Raw genomic sequence first — 18,725 nt, 5'->3', positions numbered from 1 at the left:
GAGCGTCCTGCTGGTCCACGTCATTTCAAGTATGTTCACAAGAAAAAAAGTTTGAACTTAAAGATTGAACCTGGAAGAGACGTTTTCATGACTTTTCTGTCCATTACAACCTGTTTCCTCTGGTCTATGAATGACATCATAAACTGCTGTAAACTACAATAATGGCGGCGGGAAGAGGAGGTGACATGCTGATCTTTAATGTCCTCAGATCCGTTTGCATCCGAAAATCAAACATCCGTTCAACAACAGATCCAGAGTTTCATCAACTTTCTAGCTAAAGTTACCTGAACTACATAGAACGAGACTGCCCAAGGATGAAGTCCACTTCTACTCAAGCTTTCAGTGAGGAAGATCTACCTGACCTGCAGGACCTCTGGGTTCTGTCTCTCTGGACGCCACAGATCATCAAACCTTCACTCTGGACTAATTGCTTAACTGCCCGTCTTTGCATTTGAGCCAATCACCCCCCCTAATTTTCTCCACCTGAAACCAGACTTTGGTCTCCATCAGTGTCTCCAAACTCTGGGGTTTATCCATCTTTGCTCTGAGATTATGAAACAACGTCATCAGTCCAGAACCGAACCAGAGATTACAGACCTATGGGTTTCTGCACATCCATCACAAATTCACCGGAATCATTTTACTGAAATCTCTCTTATTGGAAAACTGTTTGATCCTGTTGGCCAAACTTTGCATGGACTGGAATCCTTTCTGCTTTGAGAAAGAAATGTTTCTCATCTGGAGACAGAAGATCTTAGTCGTCATTTACAAAGTTCTTTGAATGAGAAATCAGAGTTTGGTCTCTAATGTTCACCATAGAACCCCTTTGACTGTGGGAGACAAGACTGTATTTGTTTAATGGAGCAGAAAACGAGGATTTATTTCCAAAAACAAGAATTCTGTTCCTCACATTCCTGTTTCTTCTTCTTTTAAGGAGCTCTTCTCTCCTCCACCTGTATGAATGTCACCTGTTTAGACTGGTTATCTATATTAAGACACCCAGACCAAAGAGCTGTCGAAGGACCCCAGGGACAAGAAAGTAGACCTGAGCCAACGTGGGGATAAAACCAGTCTACAATAAACTAACAGTTTGGAGACAAGAGATCAACTGTTGGCGAGATTATTAGAAAATGGAAGAAGATCTCGGACAAATTTAGGAGAATTAGGAGAAGGTCATAAGGTCAGATAAAACTAAAATAGAAATCTTTGGTATGGACGCCACTCGCCGTGTTTGGAGAAGGAAGAATGCTGGGCTGGGTCACAAGAACACCAAACCCACTGTATCTATAATTAACTGAGCAGCAAATGACATGATGCAGAACCTGTTGGCAGTTGTTAGGACCCCCAGCGTTTGGCAGCGTTTGGCGATGTAAAACCGGAGCTCCATTAATTTACTTTACAGACAGAGAAGCTGAACCAACAGTTCTCCAAGTTTCTAACGGTCATTTCCCATTATTATAACTTCCCATCATTCCCATTGAGCATCAAATAATCAACATATCTGAATAAATTGGATGTAAATGAGCTTTTTCACTTTATGCATCATTTAAACAATATTTAAGATGTTAATTTCTGTCTGGTTATGAATGACTCCTCCCACCTTCAAACCATGACACCTATCATGCAGCCACACAGAGCTAGCGCTCAAAAAGTGTTGCTGGTTCTACACTACGTCTCATTTGTGCTAAAAAAAATCACATTTGCAGCAGTCTGCTTGGAAACAGAAAAGATCAAGTCTGTGTGTGTGATTGAAAAAGATCTTTTGGTTACAGAGAGAGAGTAGGATCTGGTTGGTAAAGCGAGCCTTCCTGTCTGCCTCCCCCGGTGGGGGAAGTATTATAATCTGGGGTTGCTCTGGTTTGTGACGTTTCACCCAAACGTGCTGAACAACTCAGAGTCGACAAGTTAGTTAACAAATGCCTGCCTACCTCTCCTTTAGGTCCCAGCTCTGACCTGTACGCCAGCAAGAGATGGACCACACAAAGCAAGAGGCCCCACCTCAGTGTGGGCGGAGCATCACGCAAACAGAATCGAATGAGAATGACTTTCTCTCCCCACTCACAGCAAAAGTGGAGTCGGACAAAACCCGAAGCTCTCACTGGAACACAAGTGCCATTGAGAACCTCAATGACAAAAAAAAACGGGGAACTAAAGGCTAACCAGGAACTTTTTTTTCTGGCAGCCAAAGTCTCACTGTGGACGCGTCTTTAAGACATGAAGGAGACTTTTATGGCACAGATGAAGAGCTGGATCTCCGCTCATAGACGCTGCAGACCTTTGGTTGGTGGATCATCAGAGCAGAAGTTTATATTCCATCATCATCATCATCATCATCATCATCATCATCATCATCATCATCATCATCATCATCATTATCGTCAGTGACAGAACATTAAACCAGACAGACCAACAGGACAGGTCTGCATAGACACACATGAAACCCAGAGAGCACCAAGAGTTCAGACGCAAGCAACAAACCCACACTAACGGGTGGGGGCGGCAAGACAGATTCAAACAGGTGGAAGAGGTGTGGGAATCTGGGGGGGGGGGGGGGGGGGGGGGATCAAAAGAGAGGGGCTAGAAGGGGTCAGAAGATATCAAGAGGTCAAAGTCATCCCATCAGAGTCCCGGGACAGGAGACAATGTATGAGAAGAAACAAGGCAAGACCAGGCGCAAAGGAAGCAGCTCTTCCTGTCAGAGGAGGAAGAGGCAACAGAAGAGGGGCACGGATTGGTGGAGACTGTTCGGGAGGTGTGGCCTGTCTGATCAGAGCGAGTTAGGAATGCACCATGCTTCTCTCCTCTCAAACTAGAGATGGACCAGAGAGATGAGGCTTTGGGGGGGGGCGTGTGATGTGGGAACAGAAGAGGAGCAGCCACAGGAAGCAGAAGGTCAACCACCATGACGGACAGACAGACAGACACGCAGGAGAGCTGTACTTACAATCATCTGTGAAGGAGAGCGGTGGGAGCAGGATGTAACCATAATCACAACAACAACCAGAGAGAAGGGTCAGTCAAGCTGCAAAGAGCCGCACATCAGTCAAAAAGAAACGTTTGGGTGAAGCTCTGAGCAGAGAGCAGGTGGAGACCCCAGCAGGAAGCCCCCTGCTTGCCTGCGTCCCATCGGAAAGCGGCATCCATTTCAGATTTCTGCATTTCAGAGCGTTCACCACCTTTCAAACAAAAGTCAGTTCTACTGCTTCTGGGACCGAACGGACCTTCTCAAGATCCGGTGACATCAACCAGAGGGGAGGCAGCTCTGTGCCCCCCCCCAGAGCTGCTCCTTCACGAGGAGAGTCATCTTTAAGGGTCATTATTAATATCGGCATCATTTGGTCGCCTCTGCTTTCTTTTTGGTGCTGTCTATTTCCTGAAAACAGATCTACACATTCCTCCTCTATGTCACATGAAGGTTCAGATACGTCATGAGTCCTATTCATGGATTTTTTTTATAAATTTGGTGAAATTATGTTTGCATGTGAGAGTTGGTGGCAGAAAAATGATGGTTTGGATGAAAATTCTGCACAAAATTTTAATAAAATGTTTTATTTTTGGCTTCTAAAGTTCCTGTCCAATGTTTTTTAGTAGAGAGTTGGACGCCTGAAATGCAGAAACGTTTAATAAAACTGACCAAAAATGGACACATTTAAAATATTTTTAATGTGAAGTTAAAATTGGTTTGTTTCTTGATCTGCAATTTTAGGGCAAAAAGATTTCAGAAACGTTTTTGTGTTATTTAGGGCCCCGACACACAAACTTTGTTTTTCCGTACTTGACCTTTCAGAATAAATATCATCGTTTCATGCTGTCTGCATGGCTCCTTTATGATCACTGATATGAGGCTCTTTAGATAATAATCCAACATAAATAACATAGATATTAAAACGAAACAGAAACAGGGCTGGTCTCCAAAATGCGTCTTTTCAGAATCAGGCCGGATCCGTTTTTTAACTTCAAGCATGCTGGAGAGCAGCCATGAGCAGATGTTCAGATGGTATGGTCCAGCCCTGCTTTAGGGTTTGCTGTTGGTTGCTAAGATAAAAAAGGCACTGGGGGCAATGCTGAGTTTATGGGGTAGTGAGAAGAGGGTGGCATGTAAGTGTGAAGCATCTTCTGGGTTCAGACAAAAACGTCTCTTTTCAAGTCATCCACCTTTTTCTGTCGCCTCGCATGTTTCTGCACATGCTCACATTTTCTGCTGTCCCCTAATGTGTCTCCTCGTTCCTCCAGCCCTGAATGTGGTTTACAAAAACCTGGAGACGTGGGTCCATGTGTGGGAGTATCAACGTGATCAGCTGCCCTCCAGACCTGTAATAATCTGTGCTGCGCAGATGTTCATGCTCGGATCCGACAGCTGATCTCACCGTTTGGTCCGTGAGCGGTGGCAGAACTATGGTTTTCTCCATGGTGTTCATCACCAGCTTCCACAGCTCCTTCAGCACCCGCTTCAGCACGGTCTTCTCACAGATCTTAGCAAAGAGAGTCAGGCTGGAGGGAAGCACAACGGGTCGGTTAGGGGGTTCTACAGCAGCAGTGGTCCCCAACGTTTTTTAAGGCCACAGACCGTTATGACGTCACACAAAGGTTCCACGAACCGGTCTTGAAATTTGTAGACAGATGATTATTGTTGCTACGCCATGATAAACCTTATGACAAAGTTATGGCAAGATGAAGCCTGAGTTTTTGTTTTGACACGCTTGACAAAGTACATGGGACAGGTGTCATCATCCTCTCTCCTTCCCACACTCATGGTGCAAAAAATATCTATTCTATTAAATGTAACTTTGTTTTTTGGAAGTGTTTCCCTTTGGCAAAGAAGCTTTGCAAAGTCGTTTGTTTTTTATTCATTTTGCTAGCTCCTGGGTTTTATTTTAGCGGTAACCTATCACATGACCAAGAAGAGTGTTGGCCTGCGTCTAGAGTGACATAGATGGAAGTAACAGAGAATTGGGCAATTTTTCAAGATGAAACATCTTTCAGATTCCGAAATTAATAAAGCGGAAGTAATGCAAGTTATTTATTCTTTCTGTGCAGCCTGGTACCAAATGACCCACGGACCGGTACTTGTCCGCGGCCCAGGGGTTGGGGACCGCTGGGTTATGGGGTTCTAAAGCAGCAGGTCGGGTTCTGGGTTCTAAAGCAGCAAGTCGGTTAGGAGGTTCTAAGGTAGAACGTCGGTTATGGGGTTCTAAAGCAGCAGGTCGGGTTCTGGGTTCTAAAGCAGCAAGTCGGTTAGGAGGTTCTAAGGTAGAACGTCGGTTAGGGGGTTCTAAAGCAGCAGGTTGGGTTCTGGGTTCTAAGGGAGCAGGTCAGGGTTCTGTGTTCTAAAGCAGCAGGACGGTTAGGGGGTTCTAAAGCAGCAGGTCAGGGTTCTGGGTTCTAAAGCAGCAGGTCGGTTAGGAGGTTCTAAAGCAGCAGGTTGGGTTCTGGGTTCTAAGGCAGCAGGTCAGGGTTCTGGGTTCTATAGCAGCAGGTCAGTTAGGGGATTCTAAAGCAGCAGGTCGGTTAGGAGGTTTTAAGGTAGAGGGTCAGTTAGGAGGTTCTAAAGCAGCAGGTTGGGTTCTGAGTTCTAAAGCAGCAGGACGGTTAGGAGGTTCTAAGGTAGAAGGTCGGTTAGGGGGTTCTAAAGCAGCTGGTCAGGTTCTGGGTTCTTTAGCAGCAGGTCGGTTAGGGGGTTTTAAAGCAGCAGGTCGGGTTCTGAGTTCTAAAGCAGCAGGTCGGTTAGGAGGTTCTAAGGTAGAAGGTCGGTTAGGGGGTTATAAAGCAGCTGGTCAGGTTCTGGGTTCTATAGCAGCAGGTCGGTTAGGAGGTTTTAAAGCAGCAGGTTGGGTTCTGAGTTCTAAAGCAGCAGGTCGGTTAGGAGGTTCTAAGGTAGAAGGTCGGTTAGGGGGTTCTAAAGCAGCTGGTCAGGTTCTGGGTTCTTTAGCAGCAGGTCGGTTAGGGGGTTCTAAAGCAGCAGGTCGGTTAGGAGGTTCTAAGGTAGAAGGTCGGTTAGGGGGTTCTAAGGTAGAAGGTCGGTCAGGGGGTTATAAAGCAGCTGGTCAGGTTCTGGGTTCTATAGCAGCAGGTCGGTTAGGGGGTCCTAAAGCAGCAGGTCGGGTTCTGAGTTCTAAAGCAGCAGGTCGGTTAGGAGGTTCTAAGGTAGAAGGTCGGTTAGGGGGTTATAAAGCAGCTGGTCAGGTTCTGGGTTCTATAGCAGCAGGTCGGTTAGGAGGTTCTAAGGTAGAAGGTCGGTTAGGGGGTTCTAAAACAGCAGGTCGGTTAGGGGGTTCTAAAGCAGCAGGTCGGGTTCTGAGTTCTAAAGCAGCAGGTCGGTTAGGAGGTTCTAAGGTAGAAGGTCGGTTAGGGGGTTATAAAGCAGCTGGTCAGGTTCTGGGTTCTATAGCAGCAGGTCGGTTAGGAGGTTCTAAGGTAGAAGGTCGGTTAGGGGGTTCTAAAACAGCAGGTTGGTTAGGGGGTTCTAAGGTAGAAGGTCAGTTAAGGGGGTTCTAAAACAGCAGGTCGGTTAGGGGGTTCTAAAGCAGCAGGTCGGGGTTCTGGGTTCTATAGCAGTAGGTCGGTTAGGAGGTTCTAAAGCAGCAGGTCGGTTCTGGGTTCTATAGCAGCAGGTCGGTTAGGGGTTTCTAAAGCAGTAGGTAGGGTTCTGGGTTCTAAAGCAACAATTCGGTTAGGAAGTTCTAAGGTAAAAAGTCGGTTAGGGGGTTCTAAAGCAGCAGGTCGGTTAGGAGGTTTTAAGGTAGAAGGTCAGTTAGGGGGTTCTAAAGCAGCAGGTTGATTAGGAGGTTTTAAGGTAGAAGGTCAGTTAGGGGGTTCTAAAGCAGCAGTTTGGGTTCTGAGTTCTAAAGCAGCAGGTCGGTTAGGAGGTTCTAAGGTAGAAGGTCGGTTAGGGGGTTCTAAAACAGCAGGTCGTTTAGGGGGTTCTAAGGTAGAAGGTCAGTTAAGGGGGTTCTAAAACAGCAGGTCGGTTAGGGGGTTCTAAAGCAGCAGGTCGGGTTCTGAGTTCTAAAGCAGCAAGTCGGTTAGGAGGTTCTAAGGTAGAAGGTCGGTTAGGGGGTTATAAAGCAGCTGGTCAGGTTCTGGGTTCTATAGCAGCAGGTCGGTTAGGAGGTTCTAAGGTAGAAGGTCGGTTAGGGGGTTCTAAAGCAGCAGGTCGGGTTCTGAGTTCTAAAGCAGCAGGTCGGTTAGGAGGTTCTAAGGTAGAAGGTCGGTTAGGGGGTTCTAAAACAGCAGGTCGTTTAGGGGGTTCTAAGGTAGAAGGTCAGTTAAGGGGGTTCTAAAACAGCAGGTCGGTTAGGGGGTTCTAAAGCAGCAGGTCGGGTTCTGAGTTCTAAAGCAGCAAGTCGGTTAGGAGGTTCTAAGGTAGAAGGTCGGTTAGGGGGTTATAAAGCAGCTGGTCAGGTTCTGGGTTCTATAGCAGCAGGTCGGTTAGGAGGTTCTAAGGTAGAAGGTCGGTTAGGGGGTTCTAAAACAGCAGGTCGGTTAGGGGGTTCTAAGGTAGAAGGTCAGTTAAGGGGGTTCTAAAACAGCAGGTCGGGATTCTGGGTTCTATAGCAGTAGGTCGGTTAGGAGGTTCTAAAGCAGCAGGTCGGTTCTGGGTTCTATAGCAGCAGGTCGGTAAGGGGTTTCTAAAGCAGTAAATAGGGTTCTGGGTTCTAAAGCAACAATTCGGTTAGGAAGTTCTAAGGTAAAAAGTCGGTTAGGGGGTTCTAAAGCAGCAGGTCGGTTAGGAGGTTTTAAGGTAGAAGGTCAGTTAGGGGGTTCTAAAGCAGCAGGTTGGTTAGGAGGTTTTAAGGTAGAAGGTCAGTTAGGGGGTTCTAAAGCAGCAGGTTGGTTAGGAGGTTCTAAAGCAGCAGGTCGGTTAGGAGGTTTTAAGGTAGGAGGTCAGTTAGGGGGTTCTAAAGCAGCAGGTTGGTTAGGAGGTTATAAGGTAGAAGGTCAGTTAGGGGGTTCTAAAGCAGCAGGTTGGTTAGGAGGTTCTAAAGCAGCAGGTCGGTTAGGAGGTTTTAAGGTAGAAGGTCAGTTAGGGGGTTCTAAAGCAGCAGGTCGGTTAGGGAGTTCTAAAGCATTAGGTAGGGTTCTGGGTTCTAAAGCAGCAAGTCGGTTAGGAAGTTCTAAGGTAGAAGGTTAGTTAGGGGGTTCTGCTACATTTTCTTTTTCTTGTTTTTTTTACATCATTCTAAGCCTTTTTTTCCCTCTGCTGTCAGTTGCTATGGTGACAAACAAATTTCCCACATTTTCTTTTTCTTGTTTTTTTTACATCATTCTATCAATTAAGTATTTCTGATTCTGATTCTAAAGCAGCAGGTCAGGGTTCTGGGTTGGATAGCAGTAGGTCGGTTAGGAGGTTATAAGGTAGAAGGTCGGTTAGGGGGTTCTAAAGCAGCTGGTCAGGTTCTGGGTTCTATAGCAGCAGGTCGGTTAGGGGGTTCTAAAGCAGCTGGTCAGGTTCTGGGTTCTTTAGCAGCAGGTCGGTTAGGGGGTTCTAAAGCAGCAGGTCGGGTTCTGAGTTCTAAAGCAGCAGGTCGGTTAGGAGGTTCTAAGGTAGAAGGTCGGTTAGGGGGTTCTAAAGCAGCTGGTCAGGTTCTGGGTTCTATAGCAGCAGGTCGGTTAGGGGGTTCTAAAGCAGCTGGTCAGGTTCTGGGTTCTTTAGCAGCAGGTCGGTTAGGGGGTTCTAAAGCAGCAGGTCGGGTTCTGAGTTCTAAAGCAGCAGGTCGGTTATGAGGTTCTAAGGTAGAAGGTCGGTTAGGGGGTTCTAAAGCAGCTGGTCAGGTTCTGGGTTCTATAGCAGCAGGTCGGTTAGGGGGTTCTAAAGCAGCAGGTCGGTTTTGGGTTTTAAAGGTGAGTTGGTAGGTTTCTGAGGTTCCTCACTTGCTGTCAAGGAACTCCATGATGGGCTGCAGGACGTTGTCGGCGTCTTGAGCCACACTGCTGGCGTTCCCAACGTTGGAGCCTCCCTTCACCTGAGCCAGGATGTCTCCCATCTGCTTGACGTTCTCTTCAATGTGAGGCTGAAAGCTTTGAAGGAAACAATCATTCTTCTCAGAAGATCCTGGAGGTCATCACAGATAATTCTGCGTGTCTGAAGGTGAGTTTGTACCTGACAGCAAAGACGCGGCTCAGATCATCCATGACGTTGTTCAGCTTGACCTGCAGATCTTTCAGGATATCACTGGCGTCCACGCACAGCTGAATAAGAAACACGCAAACAAAGACACCTTCAAAATAAAAGCACAGAATGGGGCTTCCACCTGAAAATAAAAGGTAAAACTTTGCAACAAACATCTAAGAGGCTTCTGCCTTTCAAGAGGACCTGGTCTGGAGTATAAACTGTTTTCATAGTTTCACCAGAAGATCATAAATATTTAGAGTCAGAGCCTGGAGCCTCTTAAAAGGCTGTCATGGCTTCTTTAGGGTTTCTGGAGGTGACCAGAGGATGCAGAGACATGCAGACACGTGCAGACGTGACCCAGCTGAGCCTCAGACTCCAGTCAGGGACTGACTGGCTGCTTCCACAGCCTGTACGCATGAAAGTCCAGACAAAGACATCAGACCTCCATGACCGTACATGTGATGTTATTAAGCCTTTTTCAGCCCGTTCAACCAAGCTACAGCTCTCCGTCACCATGGCGACTGCTCCTCAGAAACCTTCAAAAAGTCGCAGTAGGTTATTTCCTCTTTCAGTTCATCTGCTAAGGTGTTTAAGGAGAAACAGTTCAGTTATGAGCCACCTTGTTTTGCTTCTGTGGAATAAAAACATACATTTTAATTTGATGGATTTGCTCGTTTTCCCTCTAACAGTTTGAGTTTCACTTTTCAACCATCACAGGTGTTTCAGAGCTACAGACTGATCTCCATCAGGAAACACAGGTTCTTCCGTGGGTTCTTCTGCTGAGCGGCTGAAACACAATCCAGTCAAAGTAACCAAGAGGAGGGGCTTACGTCTTTCCCCCCCATGGCCTCGAACATCTTCTCCAGCTGAACTCTGAGCTGCTGTATGTTGTTAATTAAGATGCAGGGCTGAGAAGAAGAAGACAGAAATCCTTTTAGACCCCCCCCTGCTGAAGAATGACCTGGTTTGTTCCAACAAACTCACCACTTTCTCCATGGTAACGTAGTTAGCAAACAGTTTGGAGATGATGTCGGCGTAAGACAGAAGAACGTTGCTGATGGTCTAAGGAGGACAGGATAACGGAAGTCTTTGTTAGAAACAGTCAAGCACAAGGTTCTGGGATGTGGGCCGTACCTTAGCAAACCGCTTCATGTAGTGCCCTACGATCTGTGGATCGGGACACTCCAACTTCCTGATGATCTCAAAGCTCTGGTTGAGCTGAGAAAAGACGTCCACCACCGAGCAGGAGAAGAGGGCGTGCTCTGACGTGACCTGGAACTGAGAGCGGGAAACGGACGAAAAGATCACACACTAAGACAGAACGAGGCCTGAAGGAGGAGGGGCTGGACACAGGGTGCCCCCACCATCACTGCCCCAGGGGTGTCTGGGTAATGAAGTGAAAGCAGCTCTTCTGACCTCAAAATTCAGGAATGTGACAGTGAAAAGTCACTTCCTTTGGAAATGAACCTGTGTGTGGTGGTGAGGGTGGGGGGTTAGAGCAGATGGAATGGGAGGTACTGAGGAGGAGGCTGGTTACCCCGTCCTTTTTGTCTCTTTCCAGAGCGCCATGCAGAAAATCTCTGGAGACTTCTTCGTTCTCGTCCAGCCACTGGATGACAAACGGTTCGAACCACCTGTGAAGAGCAGCAGTCAGTGAGGGAACGTTCAGGAACGACTGGTGGACACGTCCCGATTCTTCTGGAGACTCACGCCGGATATTCAGGCACTCGGCTCTTGAAGAAGGGCAGGTCTTTGCAGTACTCGTTGTAGAGCCACTTCACCTTGAAGTGCAGGTTCATGTAGTCTGCACTCTTGCACAGGCGGTTTTTTTCATGCTCTGAGGAACACGCAAAGCAGACATCAGAGAAAGTTTGCTCTGCATCTGCAGAGCAGGGATCTAATGTGTTAGATTCCTGATTTACAAAAGATGTGAACCCTCAGATGTCCCTGAATTCACCGTTCTCTTTGTCAATACCATCTGTAGTTTACAATTACAACAGCAGTTAAAAAATGACTAAAGGTTTTCCTCTGAATTGACTTTTTTTGACAGTCAGGTTTGTCGTGGAATTTTTGTGTAAAATAATGACAAACATCTATAAATAAAAAAAGAAGCTTTGATTTTAATAAAATGTGGATTTCTTGCATCCTCACAAGAAACAATTTAGAGATCAAATTATTTGAGCAAATTGCAGAGAAAAAAAAGACCCTGGAGTGCAAAGGGTTAAAGAGTCTTCAGGCTCGAACTCCTGCAGTTTCACAAAATTAACTCGACTACATGAACGAGATGAAATACAGAGAATCTCTGCTTGATGGGCAGCAGGAACCTCCATGGATCCAACACTCACCCTCCATGGCATATTTCATATCCTGAGCAAAAAGGTTCCACATCACTTCTGCACTGATTTTACCAACGTTGAGCTCCTGAGGAAACCTTGAAAGAGAACAAAGACATGTTCATCTGAGCGTTTCGGTTCTTCCAGGAGGAACCGAAAAGGTTTGAGGAGGAATAAAACGGCCGACGTACTGGTTTAGACAGGGCGTGTAGGAGTTCTTGTCCTCCTCTATGATGGAAACAATGAGAGTTATGAGTTTGGACCAGAAGTCCAGGTTCTTGATGCTGGGCCCCTGCTCCTCCGGAGGAACAGCTCCCTGCTTGGCCTAGAAGTAGAGAGTAGAAATGACAGCGCTGAGGCAGAAAAACCAACAGGATCTTGATCTGCTGCTCTTACCGGGTCTGTCTGGTACTCTCGGCTGTAGAGCTCGTGGCAGTTGTTGAAGATGTACTCATAGGTGGAGTTCAGACAGGCCTTCACACAGTCCTTCACCACCTGGCTGGCTCTTGGTGGAGACTGGAGCTCTTGGACCTAAATCACACAAAACTGCTAGACTTTGTTGCCTCACAGACTGGAGCTTCACTAACATCTTTGTCTTAAATTCAGACCAAAGTTTATGTATGTCATGCACGGTCTGTGTGTCTGATTTTAAAAAAGACTCCGAGAAAATCCACAGGAGGACCGCAGAACCTTAACAGAACTGGAGACGGACCGCACCTTCATTCTGAAGAAAGTGATACTGGTGAGTAGGTCCACGGTGGACTTGAGGTCCTGCAGCCTCTCAGGACTGCTGGCTGGGAAGTTGTTCTGCAGGTGGAGGACAGAGAGAAACGACAGTGAGACACAACATCGTACCTGTCCAGAATCCCCGCATGGTCAAAGGGAGCTTACGGCGCTCCTGAAGGTACATCTACCAGAGGAGTTGCGAAGAGCTCCTCCACCTCCTTGGTTTTTACTGTTTTCTCTCTAAAGGACTGATGCAGCTCCCGTCTACATCTGATATCTGTGATGAAGGCTCTTACCCGATACATGGACAGGTCGATCCTCAGGGAGTTGTGTAGCTGATCCAGGAGTTTAACAAAGCGTTCTTTCTGTGGGCGTGACGACACGTGTGGTGAAAACTGAGCCTAACAAACAAGATCTGCTGGCATGTTGGAGACGATTGCTTCCAGTTCGACTCACCCCAAAGTTGGACGCAGCAAAGCGGTCAGATGCAGACACGTTGTTGGTGGCCTGGGTTGTGTGAGCATAGTACGCATTGATGTTCGCCAGCAGGGTGCTCATGACGGCGGGCACGCCGGGGCACATGTACTTAGACGACAGGCAGGCAAAGTGGCTGCAAAGCAACAGCAAAGGTTTACGGCCTGAACTGAGGAGGCCTTACAAATAGCAGCTTCAGGTGGACACGTACGTCATGGCCTGGTAGATGGACTCCACCCCATAGCGCATAGCAAACTCATCTACGATCTCTTGGGGAGTTTCCTCAAAGTACACCTTCCATGCATCGTCCCCTTTAGCGTCAGGGATCTTCACCACGCCGTTGTTCTGAATATCCGTCACATAATGGAAGAGGTTCTGTACAAAGGAGTCGGACAAAACATCCAAGATGAGGTCAAACGCCAGAGAAAGGTCTGTAACTTGCTACCAGATTTTATTTCATCACTCAGTCCAAAGTGTTTGTTGGTTTAAAGACCATAAACGTAGATTATGGAGCAGCACAGGCGCGGCCTCTGCAGTAAAACCACTGAAACCCTGAAGGGGTTTACAGGCTCTAATGTGAAGCCATAAAACATGACATTTGGCAGTTTAGATGCTGAGTAATGAGCCGAGTAACGACTCTGCGCCGGTCTGCGATCAATCTGTGGTTTTTCCACAGAACTCATAACAGACCTGCCTCTGGAGCTGCTGGAGTCGTTCAGGAACTAAGACAGGAAGGAGGTGGAAACAGAGTTTCCCACATTCCAAACAAGCTGACTTTCAACCCAAAACAGGAAGAAATCCAGAAGAAATTGTCCCATTTTCTCCACTTTCTTCATTTCTGCAGCAGAAAATCAATCTGCAGCTTTGAGGAGAGACTGAGGCGTCCTTTATAGTCATTATCATCACTGAAGTCAATAAGTTAAGAGTAAACTTGGTAAATTGACTCGTCATGAGCAGAAAACCACCATTCATAATGCTGGTCAAAAGAAGGAGGGTTTTTTTCAATGACAAAATTAACTGCATATTGTCTCCATTCTGATAGTGAGAATAGAAAAAAAAACTGGGATTTAAAACATTAAGATTGGAACTCAGCATAAGATTAACGAGATTTTATTGACAAACGTTAAATACTGCAGCATTGGAGTTTTAATGAACAAGCATTTCCCCTCAAAATGTCCAAAAAATGTACCTCATGCAGACAGGTGTACTGCACATGATACGGGGCGACGGTCTCCTCTCCTTTGATCTCAACACTGATGTGCATGCGGATGGCTCCAGAAACGGCGGACTTGTCTGTGCGTTTGTCTGTGGAGAGTGAAAGTATTCATCAGGTGGTTCTTTAGCTGGTTCGCCACTGAAGGAGCCTCGTGTTTCACTCACCCAGGTTGTACCAGACGTCCATCTCTCCGCTCAACGTTCGGACTTCAATGATAGTTTGACCGAGGAAGTCGTCCGATTCCCGTTTGAACTTCTGCTTCACACGAGACTTGATGTCATCATCTTCATCCCAAACGCGCACTTTGATGCGGTCAGAGGAGTTGTGACATTCGCTGCAGAGATGAAACAAGACGTTAAAGGAAGTTAGAATATTTTAACATTATTATTATTTCCTGCTTTGAAAACTCAATTTCTGTGTATTTTTCAGTTCACTCACAAGTTAAACGTTTCCTCCCAAACCGGGTTCAGGTTCCCGTAGATGGTCTTGGTCCTCTTCTTTGTTTTTCCCACCTGGACGGTGACGTAAGGATCGCTGGAGCCGGTTTTATCCTTTGCCTGGAGGCCCTGAGCACAAAGCACTGGAAGACAGGGAGAAGGTCAAGCCGGTCACCTGTGGATCACCTGTCGGACGCTTGATTCCAAAAATGTTCTTCAACTTTCAATGGACCAGGCTCTCATATTGCCCCCCTCTCTCACCTGTGATGCTGATCTTGGCAGACCACTTGGAGGTTCCGTCCAGCACGCTTTGCTTGATCTGCTTCATCTGCGTGACGTGGGTGGACTTGAGGACGGTAAATACTTCCTGAATGAGCTCAAAGATCTCCGGCTTGTTTCTCTCGCGGATCTTCATGCGGTCCTTCAGAACCATGATGATGTTCTGCGTCCGGTCCTCTGCACCGTGTTTGGAGCTCTTCTCTGCTGCTCCTGAAAGTAACACAAAAATGCTAAAAGAACCAAATCGATGTCATTGGAGCTCAGAAGATGAGGACGCTTGAAGGAGGAAGATGTTCTCTGAACTGTGACTGAAAATGTCATTGTAAGAGGAGGAGGAGCCAGCAGATGAGGAAGAATGTTGATCTGTGTTGTCATCAGGTTGCGAACAGATCAATGAAAAGGCCGGGAAAGTTCAGCGGGGACAGAAAACAAATGGGTTTCTGGAGAAAACATGATAAACAAGAAACTGACAAAAAAGAAAATAAGTGGATTGGATGGCGTTGTCTCAGAAACAGGAAGTGATGCTTTTTGCGAGCTCCCCGCAGGTTCAGGTCATGGACCTGCAGTGAACAAGTCAGATCTTCTGTGTCTGACCGAGCTGTGCAGACTTAGAGATCAACAGAGGTGCAGCTGCAATGAGGGCAACCCAAAGAGTGAAGAGGACGGGACCACGAGACGAGAGCATCAGCTCAAAAGCTCCTAAATGATTCATGGAGAACGTCTCTGAAGCTTTTGAGTCTACGTTCACCTGTAATCACCTGTATTGACCTGTGATGACCTGTAATGACAATGGCAGTGGCTCAGGCGGTTGAGCAGGTCAGCCAATGATTGGAGGGTTGGCAGTTCGATCCCAGTCAAACGTCGTTGTGTCCTTAGGCAAGACACTTCACCCTGCCTGCCTCCAGAATGTGTATGAATGTCCCGGTGATGGTCAGAGGGACTGTAGGCGCGTACTGGCAGCCACGCCTCTGTCAGTCTGCCCCAGGGCAGCTCTGGCTACAGCAGTAGTTACCAACACCAAGTATGAATGAGGAGTGAATGAATAATGGACACACTGTAAGCGCTTTGAGCGTCTGGAAATGCGCAGATAAATCTAATCCATTATTATTATTATTATTATTATTGACCTAAGGATCCTTAGATCCACATGAATGAAACTAGACTTCCTTGAAAACAGGAGTCTTACTCTGCAGACAGTCGGCGTTGAGCAGGTCCTGGCACTTCTCGTGGCATTTGACTCCACACTCTGTGCAGCGCATGCCTTGGCGAGCGATCCCCCACAGCAGCCCCTCGCATTCGTAGCAGTAGGTGGGTGTGGTGGCTGTCCACACCTCGAAGTTGTGTGGGGTGGTGCAGGATATGGGATAGATGAGAGCCTGAAGGGTTTTCTTATACACATGACTTTTCTGGAAAAGGACAAAGAGACGGATCAGCAAAGTACTCTAGATTTTCATTGCTGACATTCTGGAAGGGATTCCTGACCAGCTCTTCGTTGTGGAGGGTGCTGGAGGTCAGGGCCGAGGTGATTCCTGCCTTCCTTGAGTTCTGGACCAAAGACTGAGGGACAGACAGACAGAAGCTGCATTTAGTGTCTGAAGAACATGGAGGAGTTCCTTCTTTTTTCAGAACCATAACAATGAATCGTTGAAAAAACGAATCTTTCGGAGACACATTTATGTTGAGTTCTCCTACACGTGTGTTTCAGCTTTGAATGAACTTTTTATGCAGACTCCTTCTGATTCTCCAAAAGCAAAGAGCAGCAAATGCCTCATATTTAGGAGAAGAGCATTTATTTATGGGTCAAAGAGGAAGCAGCTGATTTGATTATTTTTTTCAACATGAACCTGGAAGGAACTGGAGCTTTGGTGAAGGAAACTCACCATAGCCTGCAGCAGCGGCGAGAAGCAGGAGACGGAAGAGAAAGAAAGTTCAGAAAAAGGAAAACATTTATTCAAAGATGAAGAGGATTTTCTGGAAAATTCATGAAGACTCAAACAGATGTGATGCTATGAAGGCAGCGAGATTTAACCAACTCTCTTCTGTTTATGTGCAAGAAAAACAAACGAAAGAGGATTCTGTGAAGTTTCAACAAGTCAAAATGTTTTTCTGATAAATGATGAGTCAGCGGAAAAAACTGCTCAGAGGATCTACAGGTGTATGAAGGAAGGAAGGAATGAAGGAAGAAAGGAAGGAAGGAGAGAAGGAATGAATGAAGGAAGACAGGAAGGAAGGAGAGAAGGAAGGAATGAAGGAAGACACGAAGGAAGGAGAGAAGGAAGGAATGAAGGAAGTAGAGAAGGAAGGAAAGATGAAGGAGGGAAAGAATGGAGAGGAGGAAGGAAAGAAGGAAGGAGAGGAAGGAAGGAAGGAGGAGGTGCTTGTGAATGGGCGAGAACAGGATGTGAAGCTGCGATGTGCGTCAGTCGTTGTCTCAGAGCAGAAACTGACCAGATCTCTGACCAGAGGCATGGCTTTCCTCTTCCTGAGATCGGGCATGCTGTCGATGCTGTACAGAGCCCCGCCCATGCTGCACAGAAACACACATGGATAGAGGAGAGTTCAAATCCGTTGTCGCACAAAATTCAATAACAGGTTTCATAGGTTTGGTCAGAGCAGATCCATCAGGAGGACGGCGACTTACCCAGCTGACAACAGCAAAGATGCGATGCCGACACTTTCACCACGAGCCTGAACGCAGACGGAGAGATGAGAAACCAGAGCAAACGCTGGACACAACAATCTTTCTTTCACTGTGAGATACTTGTCCTGATGAGTATTTACATCCCTTCTATCATGACCTCTGAATACTGTCCCTTTAAAGACTCAATAACAGCCTGAAACATCCATGAGGGGACCAGTTTGGCCCCCATGTTTTTCCTCTCAGAGGATTGGTTTTAATTTTAGGATTTAGCTTGAAAAGCAGCATAAATGACTTCAGTTTAATTATAAAACATGATGGACCTCTGTTTAACTGCAAACAAAGTGAAACTTTTGTCTTCTAACAGTTTCAATCCTCATTATTGATCATTTTCTGCACAAATTCTATAAAAACAGTTGAAACAAATCATTGTTCTTTCTTTGAATCTATTTATTTCTTGTTTACAAAGCTCTTACTTTACATGTGATTATTATTAACATCTTTCTAAATGTTTTCTCTATTAAAAAAATCACTGTTTATTTCTTCATTCAAACCTGATAATAACTTTCATTTTCTCCATTTAAATCTGTATTTCACCATCACCGTTCATGTTCTGAATATGATCTAAAGAGAACTAGAAAATATTTGACAAATTTTGAGTTTGTAAATGTTAATCTGATGTTAAATGAGCTCTGAAACATTCAGCTGGAATGTTCCTGAAACTTCTTTAGAGATGTTCCACACTAAAAGTAACATCAATATTGACCTGAGAGGATTTCTGTAGCTTCCTGTGAGGCAGAAAGGATGCAAACAATGTCAACTAGAGTGATGACAGGTTTCTGGCCACACCCACCTGAGAGTCTGGTCCTGGGCTATCAGAACGGACAACATGCAAATCGCTAGGGGGGTGGCAAACGACTGAAAAGAAAATAATGAAATGGAACAAACAATACAGGGGTAAACAGAAACCATTAGAATCACGAGACCGTATCCTCCACAGAACTCACCAAAAACTGGGAAAAACAGGTCAACAAAAACACATGCGGGGACGGTTCATCCGGCTCATCCATGTGCCGTCACCGAGACATAAAGCAAACCAACAGTAAAACACACAACAATACAGACACTTAGCATCTATGCTATACCCCCCCCAGCTACCTCTTGGAGCTGCAGCCGGACTCTGCTGAAGAGTCGGAGCCAGTTGGCCTTGGCTCTGGCATGACCTGGCTCCATCATCTCCCTCTTTGGGAAGCTGAAATCAAAGTTAAAAAAGTGATTTAAAAAAAAAAAAACAACCAGTAGGAACATGGAGATGTAACCAGAACAGCAATCAAATAATCAATGATCAATAATCAATAATTAATCAAAAAAAAAATTCAGAGGCAAAGATTTTTGTTTCTGTAAATGTTCTGAACAACGTCTTGTTCAGGTAAACACCTCAGCAGATGGTCAACAGGAGGATGTGGGCGGGGCCAGCGTCAGAATTTCTGCTCAATGACCTCTCACATCA

At 46.1% G+C, this 18,725-nt stretch overlaps 1 protein-coding gene across 10 annotated transcripts in view; it reads right to left on the bottom strand.

Annotated features, from left to right (window-relative positions):
• The window catches only part of unc13a (unc-13 homolog A), a 40,787-nt gene that overhangs the window by 9,115 nt on the left and 12,947 nt on the right, over positions 1 to 18,725 (bottom strand). For 7 of the 10 annotated variants that reach the window (XM_023954106.1, XM_023954107.1, XM_023954113.1 and 4 more), the window contains 25 exons: positions 18,374 to 18,467; positions 17,219 to 17,265; positions 17,026 to 17,104; positions 16,458 to 16,463; positions 16,060 to 16,134; positions 15,764 to 15,983; positions 14,560 to 14,787; positions 14,300 to 14,441; positions 14,026 to 14,195; positions 13,835 to 13,950; positions 12,857 to 13,020; positions 12,628 to 12,781; positions 12,468 to 12,536; positions 12,163 to 12,252; positions 11,842 to 11,976; positions 11,637 to 11,770; positions 11,458 to 11,543; positions 10,823 to 10,949; positions 10,650 to 10,746; positions 10,247 to 10,390; positions 10,097 to 10,174; positions 9,943 to 10,020; positions 9,101 to 9,189; positions 8,872 to 9,018; positions 4,368 to 4,491 (listed from right to left, as the gene is read on the bottom strand). In XM_023954106.1, coding sequence (XP_023809874.1) covers positions 4,368 to 4,491; positions 8,872 to 9,018; positions 9,101 to 9,189; positions 9,943 to 10,020; positions 10,097 to 10,174; positions 10,247 to 10,390; positions 10,650 to 10,746; positions 10,823 to 10,949; positions 11,458 to 11,543; positions 11,637 to 11,770; positions 11,842 to 11,976; positions 12,163 to 12,252; positions 12,468 to 12,536; positions 12,628 to 12,781; positions 12,857 to 13,020; positions 13,835 to 13,950; positions 14,026 to 14,195; positions 14,300 to 14,441; positions 14,560 to 14,787; positions 15,764 to 15,983; positions 16,060 to 16,134; positions 16,458 to 16,463; positions 17,026 to 17,104; positions 17,219 to 17,265; positions 18,374 to 18,467 — 2,893 coding nt within the window. Of the gene's footprint in view, positions 1 to 2,944; positions 2,951 to 4,367; positions 4,492 to 8,871; positions 9,019 to 9,100; positions 9,190 to 9,942; positions 10,021 to 10,096; positions 10,175 to 10,246; positions 10,391 to 10,649; positions 10,747 to 10,822; positions 10,950 to 11,457; positions 11,544 to 11,636; positions 11,771 to 11,841; positions 11,977 to 12,162; positions 12,253 to 12,467; positions 12,537 to 12,627; positions 12,782 to 12,856; positions 13,021 to 13,834; positions 13,951 to 14,025; positions 14,196 to 14,299; positions 14,442 to 14,559; positions 14,788 to 15,763; positions 15,984 to 16,059; positions 16,135 to 16,457; positions 16,464 to 17,025; positions 17,105 to 17,218; positions 17,266 to 18,373; positions 18,468 to 18,725 lie in introns of all 10 variants that reach the window. The other 3 variants (XM_023954105.1, XM_023954111.1, XM_023954108.1) reach the window with 1 other exon arrangement.

The sequence above is a fragment of the Oryzias latipes genome, chromosome 4 (genome assembly GCF_002234675.1).
Source record: "Oryzias latipes chromosome 4, ASM223467v1".
NCBI classification, from domain to species: Eukaryota; Metazoa; Chordata; class Actinopteri; order Beloniformes; family Adrianichthyidae; genus Oryzias; species Oryzias latipes.
The sequence above is the reverse complement of the archived record's forward strand: the minus strand, read 5'-3'. Positions and strand labels throughout refer to the sequence as shown.